At 32.3% G+C, this 13,624-nt stretch overlaps 1 protein-coding gene across 1 annotated transcript in view; it reads left to right on the top strand.

Moving 5' to 3' along the window:
* LOC111640808 (misshapen-like kinase 1) overlaps positions 1-13,356 on the top strand; it is a 93,568-nt gene extending 80,212 nt beyond the window's left edge. Inside the window, exons 22-26 of the mRNA XM_023386875.1 lie at positions 9,914-10,164; positions 10,871-10,949; positions 11,028-11,108; positions 11,739-11,878; positions 12,295-13,356. Coding sequence (XP_023242643.1) covers positions 9,914-10,164; positions 10,871-10,949; positions 11,028-11,108; positions 11,739-11,878; positions 12,295-12,378 — 635 coding nt within the window. The 3' untranslated portion in view covers positions 12,379-13,356. The remainder of the gene's footprint in view (positions 1-9,913; positions 10,165-10,870; positions 10,950-11,027; positions 11,109-11,738; positions 11,879-12,294) is intronic.
* The last annotated feature ends 268 nt before the right edge of the window (positions 13,357-13,624 follow it).

The raw sequence follows: 13,624 nt of genomic DNA, 5'->3' as shown, positions 1-13,624 counted from the left end.
CAATAACATTTGTCAAACATATTAAATTAATTGCTGGTAGTGACTAAGGTCAGTGTGTGTGTTACAACCTTAGTAATAATTGTTAAATTGGAGAGATATTCAATCGGTCTTATCTATCAAGAAATCGGGAAAAATAGGATGTGTGTGGCTTTTCCCAGTTGGTTAATTTTGACCTTTTGCTCTCCCTAGAATTGGATTGTAATATTACTTTAATTAATTAATTAAGGGCTTAACTTAATGGTCCCTGTCTGCATTCTCACATAAGTAAGAATTGTATAAGATGAGATTAATAATAATTTGGTAACAAGAACTTGTTTGCTTGTTTGTATTTATTTACATCAAAAGCAAAATAAGAATAAGACATTTGAGATTATTTTATACTTTATAATTAATACAGAAAACAAAATAAAAATAATTATCCTCTTACAAGTGCAGTAAGTAGTGGCTTATGGTGTCTCATTTTTGCCAACTTAATACATACTAATCTTAATTTAATTATTTAAGTAGACATACTAACACCGATTTACAATACATAATACATCCTAATATATGCTTGCAATACTTTGACATAAGTTATGTAAATAACAAGTTTGTAGAATGTAAATTTTCTTTTGTTTCTATTCCGATTCCCTTTTTCTTCCTTCAAAAACTTAGAAGCTTGTTTATAATGAACAAAATGAAATTTGTGTGATTTTTATGAGTTTTGTTGACATCCTTTTGCATATAATTGGTTGTTGTAAAAATATTGTCTGATATATTGATTTAATTTAGCCTTACTAGCATTGACTACTACTGACATAATAGGTTGTGGCTATTTATGCATACCATTGTTTATTGTTTATTATTTTTAATATATATATATGCCAGAGCTGGCCAACCTTATCAAGACAGGAGCTATATATTGCCTATTAGAGCCACAATCTCTATTGAAACTGTGTTTTATACAATGGATATGTATTCCTGTATATTTAATTTATAATTAAATATACAGGAATACATATTCACATGTCTTAAGGGTCTAGAAGTGTTGCAGTTTGGCCACAGACATATATTTTTTGATAAATATTGTTTGTTTGTGTATAAGTAATCACTGTTACTGCATACAGCATTTATTAGTGATAGCTTTATTGGAAAGATTTCAATAAAGATCATTCAAATGAATCTATTAAATTTATAAAATTCCAGAAAAAATTATATTTCTTTAGACTATACATACAAGATGAGTCAATTTCTTTCAGTCCCTTCACATACTGTTGAGGTAATAACAATTCCACGGCAGAGTCAACCTTTTATTCTAGGCTACTTTTTTAAAATTATAAAATTCCTTCATTTGGGTAAATTCTTGTAATTTCTTGGATGTTTAATGCTTAAATAACAATATAATTATCTTACATTTCCAACATTGAGCATAACAGTGTATAGTATACAAACATTTTTAAAATCCCATTATTAATGCGAGAGTAAATTCAATTAATTTTAAGAGCATAGGACATTTAAAGTGTATAATTTATTAGCTCATGTTTACATTTTTAAATTTTATGAATAATAACACAATTCTTAATAATACATTATCCCGGACTCTTTACATTTAAAAACAATATTAAAAATAATATATCTTATTCCAAAAACTTTACAATTTATAATAATTTATATGTAATAAAATATGAATTATTATTTTTATTTCATTTAAATGTTTTTATAGTAAAATTAATATGTAAGGGTGGATCAATAAATAATCAGCTGGACGGCCAAATCAATAAATAATCAGCTAATTGGCCAAAAGCAATGGCCATGCCATTGCTTTTGGCCGATTTATTTATCAATCCAGCCTTACAAAAAAAATGAAAAATGCAACCTTTTATTTTTATTTTTCTTAGTATTTTTATGATATTTAAAATTAATTTTCTGTTGTGATTGGATAATAATTATTTTCAAGACATATTTATGTACAGAGGAACTATGTTGTTTCAACAATATGTTCTTTTTTTCTGTACAATTCAAGTGGTTTGGTCAATTCCACAACATGGCTTTAAGGATTGGGAAAACACTTTTCGTATTTGGAGTGGAAATGGTAATATATTTCTTCGGAGTTTCTTTTTATTTAAAGATTTCTTATTTACCATTACCTAATTTACTTTCCATCCATTTCGTGGCATGACTAACTTTTTACATCCGTTGCATGACTGTTGCTTGTTTAAAATTGTCTTATTTTTATTATTATGATATTTATTATGAAAACTTTATAAATAATTATTACAGAAAATTTGACACTGAAATTTTATTTATAAAACTTTGACATTAAAGTTCTTATTTGGAATAAATGCAGTTGTAAAGCATTTTATGGTGAGAATAATTTACTAATTACATGCCCTGTTTCTGGGTCTACCAGATTGTTACTGTTACTCAGTAATTTGTTCACACTTACGATGAAAATGCCTGTTTTCTCTATTGCAGTAGAAATTTTTCTAAATATTCTATATGTTACCGCTAAAGCTTGAAATCCATTAATGTGTACATTACCTAGCTAATCCGAAGATTAACTAGGGTGATCCGTTAAAGCTGCAAAAATTGTTCAATTTCTCAAATTACCTAGGTAATTTGCAGAGTATCTAGGTAATCTGCACATTAACGGCTTCCGTATCGTTAAAGTTCAAAAGTTTGTTTCTTTCACTTCCTTTCCCCACTCCTTCTTTTTACGTAGATAAATTTAAATCCTAGAATGCAAGCAAGCACCGAATTGGTGAGTAAAATCAAGAAAAGATTCTTCGCAAACCTCTTTAGCGAAGATTTAAAATATAATACGTAGTGTTTTAATAACAAACCAAAGTATGATTCCATAATTGAAGATGTAAAGCAAATAAAAGTTTCCAAGAAGAAAGAATCATCTCGAGATTATCAAATAATTCAAAGGTGTGATGTGTTGACTGTACGAGGCTGTGAAAAACTCATTGAGCCGTTGTCAGATGCGCGAGAAAGGTTTGAAAAAGTTTGTCCATGCCGGAGAATTGTTTGACATTCGATAAAAACTGAAGAAGACCTTGAAAAATTAGAAGATTCACAAGAGACTGTGATTATGAGATCACAGTCAAATCTTACTCAAGAGGACATTCCGTTATCCCCCGCTTCTACAGAATCACCTATAGAAATACAAGAATTTACCGATAGTAATCTTAAACTGCCTTCTATACCGTTGATTGATGATGCAGTCACGAAGAATATTCAGTTACCCTGCACCTCCAAGGAATCGCCTCTGCAAGTTGAAGAAGTCATCACTGAGTTACTCTCAACTTCAGCAGAATCGCCATCACAGTTTCGTACGGAGCCTGTAAAGAGCACTATACAAGACATAGTCTGTATTGTTTGCTCAAAAGCAGCATCAAGTGCTCACAAGTGTAAATCGTGTAATATGTTTGTTCACGCAGTTTGTGGTGAAGTAGATCCTAAAGAGGAAGGGTATGGTAAGAATGTATTGTGCATCATCTGTAAAAAGAATATGGATCAGAAAATACAGCGTGATGAAGCCAAGAAATGTTTAGAAAAGCAAGCAAAGAAAATGTTAGCAGTTTCTAATGCAAAGCACCCAAACGTCGATGAAGGTTTCGCTGTGAGAATTAAAGTACCCGAAGAAGACAGAGCAAAAACTGATGCACGTTCAATTTTAGCTGTGGTTCTTAGTAAAACAGAGGATGGCTTTTATAAACTTGATACTAAAACAGGTATTTTAAAACAATTGTATGCAAAATCTGAATTCAGTGTTTGCAAAGAGAGATTTTTAACGAAAGAAGATGGATGTCCCTGCTGTAGAAATATCTTTACGTCAAACAGCAATAAAACAATCCCTTGGTACTGGGCAGGGTTTCAGAAAATGTGACTGCAAATCTAAATGTACCACAAATAGGCGTGCTTGTCGCAAAAACCAATTGCTACGTAATTCAAAGTGTCACCAATCTTTAGATTGCACTAATAAGTAAGTACAATTTTATCATATGTTTTGCAAATTCATTTCCCTAATTGTAGTAATATTTTAAACCGTTTGATTTTTGTATTAAAGTTTTTTTAATTGATTGATGATTGATTCAATCAACTAATTTGTTGATTGTATTAACTTGATTCTTTAGATATTGAAAATTAAATAAATAACATTATGTTAATTTAAGCGTACAGAAACGTTGCTGTTGTTCCAGCAAAAATCTTATTTTCACTTTACCGAGTGCCTAGTAAGTAATTTGCAGATTACCTAGATAATCTGAACATTACCTAGGTAATTTGAGAAATGGAATAATTTTCGCAGCTTTAACGGATCACCCTAGTTAATCTGCGGATTAGCTAGGTAATGCGCACATTAACGGATTTCGAGCTTTAGCGGTAACATATATACTTTTTATAAAGAAATGATTTAAATAGGAATGTTAATTCCAGAATAAGAGTAGCAAAGTTACAATTACCTCCATTCAAAATCAAAAAATGTACTTTGAGAATGCTCTGTTAGTCCGAAGATTATCTTGTCGTTACTTTGCATAAATTAAGGTCTTCCAAAACAGTTAGATATTAGACAAAAATTAGTAACTTTCTGAAATATCTCTGAAGCTTTCAGCTTGAAATAGTGTATATTTTTAAAAATTAATGTAAGAAAATTATTAACAAACAGGATTATAAGTAAGCATCAGAAATATTATATTTAATTTTCTTATAAATAGATAACACTTTGGTTTCAAAAGCGTTGTGGAATGTATGCTACAGAAGTTAAGATCTCTAAAAATTTAGTTTTTGTATTTCTATTTAGCCATGGTTAAAATTTCTAAATTAAAGGGAGGAGGTCCCTATGAGAGATAAACTATAGCTTTCTGTGGGTGGCATTCCATTCTAAAATAAATCAATCAATCTTTAGTAGACCTATTCCATAGGAAAATAGGAAATACGATTCTAGCCAAATGTGAATGGGAGTAATTAAAGGGTCGACAAGGATAAAATTTCCTGGATCAGGAAAAGTATCATGTCCGTAACCTAAGTGTATCGGATGAAAAGTTGATAGAATTTGCCAAGATGAATTTTTAAACCTGAAAAGAAACGGAATGAAATTTTTGAGTAACATTGAATGATTACATGGCTAATTTGAATGAGTACATTGGCCAATTACGGTTGATATATTAAACAGAAAAACAGAAATATACAAGATAAATTTGCAGAGGAGGTTTCCAAAGCTAAGAGGATATAATACAGAGTATTCTTCCAACAAAGATTCCAACAAGACTTCTTATTTTAATGTTGTCCTATTTTTTTAATGCCTTTTTCTTTGTTTCTGAAATTCTGGTATTTAGAAAATAAATACACGCTAGTTTACTGTGTATATATATTTTCCTGACAAATGAGTAATAATTTGAAAGCTACAGAACAAAATTATGAAAATTTATATACCGATTTTCAAATTCTCATCCTACACTTCATTATATAATAATGTATATTCATACTATGTTCAAGATCTTCCTTTGCCTGCAAAGATGTGGGATGTAGTCTTACACTATCTTTCATTATTAGTTAGTTGTATTTTGTAATTATTTGAATAATTTAGATTAACATACAACTAAATGGTTGTATATTTGAGAGATTTGATCTGAAATTCTCTGATAATGCCAAGAATAATAAAGCTGAATTCCAATCTGAAACATTTCTTTATGAAATGAAATTGTGTGGTATTAGTTCTGTCATCAAATAGATTCATATGCAGTCCTGGAGAGAAATTATTAACAAATTAAAATATGAAAAAAAAAAATTAGTTTTAAATTTCCCTTTCAAGAATAGTATTTGCTTTCAAAATAAGAATTAATACTGTATTTTTGGACATTGTGTAATGAATGAATAGGGTGATTCAATAGATGATACAAAAAGGCAAAAATAGCCATTGTCCTGCTTTTATTATCCTGTCTTTAAATACAGACATTTACAGTGCCCTTGTGTAACACTATTGAGATGAGGATTGGTTTTGTATCGGGATGAAATCAAATTTCATAAGCAAATCCACTATCTAAAATATTATTACTAATTTTTATAATCCCAACTGAACCAAATATTTTTATGTAGGAAAAAAAAACTGAAAGTTTTGGCAAGTTTTGTGACAATAATCATATTTTTAAGTTTAGTTTAAACAAAATTGAGTGGAAAAAAATTACCGATTATAAAGAATTGTTGAATTAATGGGATAAGACAATGCAACGTGAGGGCAATCTTCTGAGAGGGGGTACCTCCTGGGGACTTTGTGTGGAAACTGGTCCCTATTTAGGTGTTAGGCACGTGAAGAAAACCCAGAAAATGCCACTTATCACAGTATTTGTCCCTTTGACCAAATAGTGGGAGTCGATTATGGGCGTGGATCCACAACTTCCCAATGTTTGGTGATTTTATCTGTTCAGCCACAAAGTAAACAAAGGAATGTTAAATATGGATAAATTAATAATTAAATAGTTTAACATTCTGATAACTTGGCAGTTAATGCCATTTGCCTTGTAATCAATATTCTTAGTGCTTTATTAATTAATTTATATTCTTTGAAGGTGTGAACACTAAGAACTAGAAATTATAAAAAAAAGCATTAATCATAGTGTCAAATTTTACTGTATTTTATATATAATTTTTAATATTAGTATCGTCTCTTAATCTTTTATTAATTAATTATATATATTTTTAACTATCAAAACTATTACTCTTCTTACATTTGTTTATTTTTTTTCCTTCTGTGGATTCTGCTTCTCTTCATCAGCACACCAGACAACAGGTGAGAATTCTTCCTATTGGTTATACTATTTTTAAGTTACAATATAAAAAAATAAAGTTTCTCGCATCCATCGGTTCTGTTATATACTACAAAACATGCAGCAACTTTAAAATTTCAAATGGGACAACCCCAATTTTTTACATTTTCAAAGAGAATCCAAAAGATATTAAAAATAAAAAATTGGGCTGGTTTCGTTTGAAATTTTGAAGTTGCCCCTTGTTCCAGAAGGGGAACAGGACACCTTGGAAACTTTAACCTTTCATTATCAATTTTTTTATTATGAGCCTATTTTCTAAATTACTGACTTGTAACATCTTACAAGAAACACAGTATACACACAGAAGTGATTCAGACTGTATGAACAGAAATTAGGAAGCTGCTGCTATGGCATATTTGGAGGAAAAAAATCCCATACGTGAACACAGGTCCTGTTGTCAGTAGTTAAAGAAATACAGCTTTGCAATGAAGAAATTACCTAGTACATGTTTAGGGAAGCAGTAAACAAAAAGAATGATAAGTAGAATGCAGCTTTGTTTTGAAAACAAGCTTATTAAACAAAGCAGCAGTGTAAGCTGATGGTACAGAAAGCATTCAAAATGTCTTTCCTGATCTGGATGCACTTTGCAGTACATGAGTGTATTGCTTGCATAGAAGGAAAGAAGAGAACATGTTGGCTAATGCTCAATATGTACATCACAAGTACTGTACATTTAAAATGTAATGTAAGAAAACCACTAATAAACAAAGTGGGGTTTTTGACATTTTGTAATTAATAATTAGATACTATGTGTCTATTCTGAATGTTAATTGTTTTTACATTTACCCAAATACTGTTGAATGTAAGGCCTGCATTTATTTGGGATTTTTTTCCTCCAAATGTATGATAGTATCTGTTTCCTAAGTACTGTTAATAATTCTGAATCACTATTAAAATTACGTGTTATATATCTTTGTGCCAACCCTCGGCAAGCTGCTTGCGGACCCACTGTCGAATGGGTCAAAACCCCAGATATTCTTTGGGATGTTGGCTGTCCCGTAGTGGGTCGACCCAACCCTTAATGGATTCAATAAGAAGGTCCTCTAATATCCACTGGATGATTGAAACAAAAAAAAACCCATGGAAAACACTAACAAAATTAAATTGAATAGCATTTTACAGTCTGTTAAACTGTTCTTTTTCTTTGTGACTGTTAAAAGTAAGTTATAAATTTATGTTTAAAGTGAATTTGCTTATTCTTGAATTTGTAAACGCAAATATAAGTAAATTCTATAGCCATATAAGCAGCAACAGTTTGCTACAAATTACATTCTTTATGAAGAAGCTTAGGATAGAAGCAAACAACCACGATATAAAATGTACATACTGTTGGGCACTAAAGCCAAAAATTAACTTTTTTCCAAAAAAAAAAATATGCAAATCAGTAATTAATCGTATTTAATTACCGACTTAATGTAATTAATAACAGGAATGAAGACTTAATGCCGATCATGCTGTACAATTTGCGGCCTCTCCAATTCTTGCAGGTTTTTATTTTTGTGGTAAATTATTCAAAATACTTCCGAGGAATTCCATCTGATGTAGCTTAATTTGTATGGTTGTATTGTATTAGTCCTAAATTCTTGTTCTTGTTTAGATTTTCCATTGATAATATAGCTGCTAATGTCTTTGCATTTCGCTGGTAGTCGTAGTCTCTATCTCTGAACTTTCCAATTATTAACATGCTTTGTCAACTCTGGTATTAATTGTTTATGATATGTTCGATTTTTATCATTAGAGAAGTGCTGGAAATCCATTGTGACGTAATTATGTGTGTCACCATCCATTTCCAGCACGATATACTTTGTCTTCGTCGTATTTTCTTGCCTGGGCGACTGCACTCTTGCTGATCCGAACTCTATTTAATCGCTTGTTTTTTTCTAGTGGTTGTTAAGTCCCTCCCCAAAATAATCTTAATTTATATGAAATGAATTTGTACTGTATCTTTAGTAAAAGCGAGCACGTTTGTCTGCGGTTCTTTTTTTTTTACGTAATTATGCTAATCCGAACATAATTGGTTCCGTTAGCGAGAGTGTAACGTAATTATTGTTAGAAAATCATATTATATTTGAGCTTCGTGTATTTTCGGTTAGAAAACGTCCGTTAATTGCGTTTACGGGGACGGTGTACAGCTGTACACAATACGTAACAACTTAACGACGAATTACTTAAACTGGTTCCGTAAGATTATAATGGAGCCAAAAAATTCCTAGCCACATTCTACCTTTTCTGTTTATAACCAGATACAATTGTGTTACGTATAGCCTATATGGTGTAGTGTAATACTCGCGCTCTGTGATAATTGCATAATGACGTATTTCTCGGAATATATGCCTGTGCATACTTGTAAAATTTTTGTACACGTATTACTGGTTATAAAACATTTTAGGCGTCGATTCTGGCCATGTTCCGCGTGTGTTCCTCGTTTCGCAGAAATGAGCGAGCGACCTTTCTCCGGATTTCACGAAAACACAACTTGGCCTAGTTGTTGCCGAGCTTCTGTGGCAAGCAAGCCATACATACGACGTCTACATTAATGATTTTGGGCCGATAGCGAGGGCTACGTTTGTTGCTTGCCACAGTTTATAGTCTGTCTACGGAAAGAATCGACTCGAGATCGACGTCACGAGTGACGTCGCTTCTGTTAAACCAGTCGGCGCATTTTTAAGTTGTGTGTTAATTTTTCTTAAAGGTTAACTGCGTTGCGTGACGAAGAGTGAATTTGTCCAGCGACCGGAAGCTGAGAATAGCCTCACTTTCGTGTAGTTTTTGTAGAAATTGGTAAATGCGAAGTGTAAGTCGTATTTCCGGGAGCGCATCTGTACTGGTTTACAAATCCAGTACTGTATACCAAATAACGCGTGAATCGTTCTTAATTTCCACGAGCCAGACGTTATCTCCATCCATCTACGAATAATTTATTCTATGTTGTTTGATTTACACGAAAAATAAGGATCCAAATTAATTTCTCTCTCGGAATTTTCGAATTTCGCTCGCCAACCATTTTGCAAATGCCGCGTACGATTTACAAATAATTAATTCTTGTACGTGGTAATTTCGCTTACTAATGAAACTAAAGATTTTTAATTTTTAATGAAATATTTCAGTGAAATACGAGAAGATAAAATTTTTGGTGATAGCACTGAAGGAAAGGATAGAAATCTACGCCTGGGCTCCCAAACCATATCACAAATTCATGGCCTTCAAGTCGTTCCCGGATCTATTACACAAACCCCTTCTGGTCGACATGACGATCGAAGAGGGAGTTCGACTGAAAGTAGTTTATGGCTCTCAGACGGGATTCCACGCCGTAGATTTGGATTCCAGCACCCTCTACGATGTATATCTTCCGGTTCACGTGAGTAATTGTAATAATTATCCCGAAAATTCATACACAATTGAAAGTGTTACTCGTGATGAGCTTTTCGTAGAATGTCGCTTTTCTAAAAGTGAACGGGCCACGGATGGTGAAAGCGCCTTTCAACGAAATAAGGAAAGTTGCCAACCTTCTGTCGTGTTTAGGGGAACAGACTCGAGATTATCCCTGAATAGTTTTGCTCCGAGTACAGTACCTATCGAAAAAATATTGGTCTCTCGACGATCCGGACAAACAGATTTTCACTTCAGGCATTTTAAATTTAGGGGAAAAATTTAAATTGGCATCACTGATTGTAAATGACGAGCACCTCAACCCTTTTTTGCTTTTAATTACGGTTATCAAATTGCCATGGGCAAATTATTATTCAGGTGATTAAGATGAATATATTGCGTTTAATAAATTATTAATCGCAATATTTTAAATGTAAATTCCGATTTTCTGCAGTTTGGAGTGTTCTTTACTTAACGAGAGTTTCATTTTATGTAGACATGACAACGCGTGTATTGTTCGGTCAAGTTTCCAATGCCCCTGCAATCCGTCACTAAATGCTTCTTTTGATGCTAGTGGGCAGTTTGCGAGGCGCTAAACTTCCATCGCCCGGCGTTTATCGGAGGAATATTAATTCATAAAATATTTTCTTTATGGCTTAATAAAATTTCAAGTACTTTTCTATTATCTCCGATAGAATCAAGGACCCATTACACCCTACGCCATCGTCACTTTGCCAAATTCGAATGGACTGCAGTTGTTACTTTGCTACGATAGTGAGTGGAATTTAAGCACGTTGCAATTTTTAATCATCCAAATGTAATATCTGAAAACATCCATTTGTTTTTGTACAGACGAAGGAATTTACGTCAACACTAGCGGTAAAGTTATCAAGAACATAGTGTTGCAGTGGGGCGAAATGCCATCGTCGGTCGGTAAGTTACATATAATCGTAAGTACGATATCTTTTTTTACGTAATTTGATTAACTCGGTTCGTTCTTTCATTCAAAACGTGAAGTGTTCGACTTTTCCGGGAAAAGACTTTGCCCCCAAAGTCGAACTTTTTTTTTTTTTTTTGGAAACTTGAACGCCAACAAAGACGGCCTTCCAGTGTGGTCACGCACTACACGGAGTGTTGCCACATCGGGTTAAGTTATAAATTTTTATTTTGGGATACAAACAACAAAAAATCCGTCGATACGCGTGCCAATTTCTTTGGCGTTTTTTTTTATTAGTTACTTTTTCCTCTGTTTTAAAACTATTATTGTTTTCATTGTTTTATGCATTAATAATAATTTGGATAAGAGATGGCGCCTAACATCTATCACTAATGGCAAATTACTTAATATCTAATTATTAATAATAGCCCGTTTAATTACGTTTAGTATTAACTAGTGCATTTACTCGCGTTATTTCAGCACAAATTGTGAATTAAAACGAGCTTTTTTGGGATTAGGGAACGGGTTAATTTCCTTTGAATTTTTTATGGGAAAAAATTGGCTTTGAATTGGAGTACCGCCGTAACCGTTAAACAGAATAAAAATCTATTGTTTCTTTTTTTCAGCTTATATTGGAACCGAGCAAATCATGGGATGGGGAAATAAAGCGATCGAAATAAGGAGCGTGGAAAACGGCCATTTAGACGGCGTCTTCATGCATAAAAAAGCTCAGAGATTAAAATTTCTATGCGAAAAAAATGATAAGGTATGAAACTTTTTTCTTTTCTATCTCTCTTTAAAACTCTTAAGTTTTAATACCGTAAAACCAAGTTAAGACGGCCTTTTACCAAACCCTAAAAATTTGCGGTTCCTTTCCGACCCGATTTATACGCCGAAAAACATTTCAATTGTTTGTATTGTTGACTTTATTCGCTTCGACAATTGAAGTAGTGAAAATTAGCTTACAACCGGGGAAGGTCCCCCTTTTTTAAAGACAAAGCCCGATGTTCGAAGCGCCTTAAAACTCTTCGAGCACGGACGCTGGTGGTACGCCGGTTCGTGCACCACCCGCGTCCCGTAATTTGTATTTGGACGGTAAAAAATTCATATTATAGATTATTACTTATATTTTTGTACTAAATCGATAATTATAAGTGACGTCACCGTTTTCTTATATTTCAGGTGTTTTTTTCGTCGGCCAAAGGCAGTTCTTCGTGTCAGATATATTTTATGTCATTGAGTAAGCCGGGAATGGCTAAGTGGTAATCGAATTTAGTTTAGTCCGTATTTAATTTTTCCATTCCAGAAAACCACGAGTCGATATTTTAAGACGTATTCGTACCTCTTATTTTTCTTTGTCTTTAACAAATGCGTTATAAAGAAAGAAAAGAAAAAATATATATATACAAAAAAGGTCGCGTAATCTCGAACCTTTAGAGTAATCGTCCTGTAAATGCTGAAATGTCATTGGGATTTTCGTAAGTGTTTAAGACGTTTTAAATCTGTCGAACGTTTGTACTCGTACGACGTAAATAGAGGCTCGTTTACGTATATTTAATGTCGTAACAATTTAATTAAAATGCAAGCCAATTTTGTTACGTATTCGCAATTACGCAGCCGCGTGCCCGCCCGATCCGTTTGTTTCCACCGTATTTATTCGAATATATATACATATAAACAAATATATATATATATTTATTTATAAAATAGAAACACTTTAAAAAAGTAACGAAATCGTAATAGCACTAGTGACGTCAAACAGAAAGTTTGCGTAATCGGATCCGAAAGTCGAACGGGATTTCCACTCGAACTTTCTGTCAAGCGTAATTATTAGCCTTTGTTGTTAATTGTAATTAATTAATTTTCTTTTATAGTCAGCGAGTGGATCGAGAAACCGGAAATTCCGGTTTGTTTTCTGGCTCGTGTGTGTGTGAATCGTAAGCATTCCCCCCCCAAAGAAATTTCAGCATTGCAGCATTCGTTACAATTGAGTTTATTATTATTATTATTATTTATTTACTTATTTTTATTTGTATTTTTGATGCGTTTGTTATTTACTTTTTATTATTATTATTTAATATATTTTAATTGTTTATTTTTATATTATAGGAGGTTTTCTGTTCATATGGTGGAAATTTAGTAATATTATTAAAAAAAAACCAAAAGACAATACTGTCGTGCCCGGTTGCAGTAGTTATTTTTATACTGTGATATTTTATATTATTTATATAGTTGTTTTATAAAGTGCCAATTTCAGTATTTTATATTTTAAAAAGTCCACGTGCTATTTTGTTTTACACGTTTTTTATTTATTTACTATTTTTACTCCTTTTAATTTATTGTTGGTAGTGTTCAGAATAGCCGCAATTTAACTATGCACCGTATTCGTTGGTTTAACGATTCCCCAAGGATTTTTTAGGGTATAATTTAAGCGTAAGGTTTCACGAAAAAGTCATTATTAAAGACACAAAAAAAAAAAAAAAACATGGTGAAATTTTCTACATTTGTGAAT

Source organism: Centruroides sculpturatus, unplaced genomic scaffold (genome assembly GCF_000671375.1).
Source record: "Centruroides sculpturatus isolate CEXI.00-Female unplaced genomic scaffold, Cexi_2.0 scaffold163, whole genome shotgun sequence".
Taxonomy (NCBI): domain Eukaryota; kingdom Metazoa; phylum Arthropoda; class Arachnida; order Scorpiones; family Buthidae; genus Centruroides; species Centruroides sculpturatus.
The sequence above is the reverse complement of the archived record's forward strand: the minus strand, read 5'-3'. Positions and strand labels throughout refer to the sequence as shown.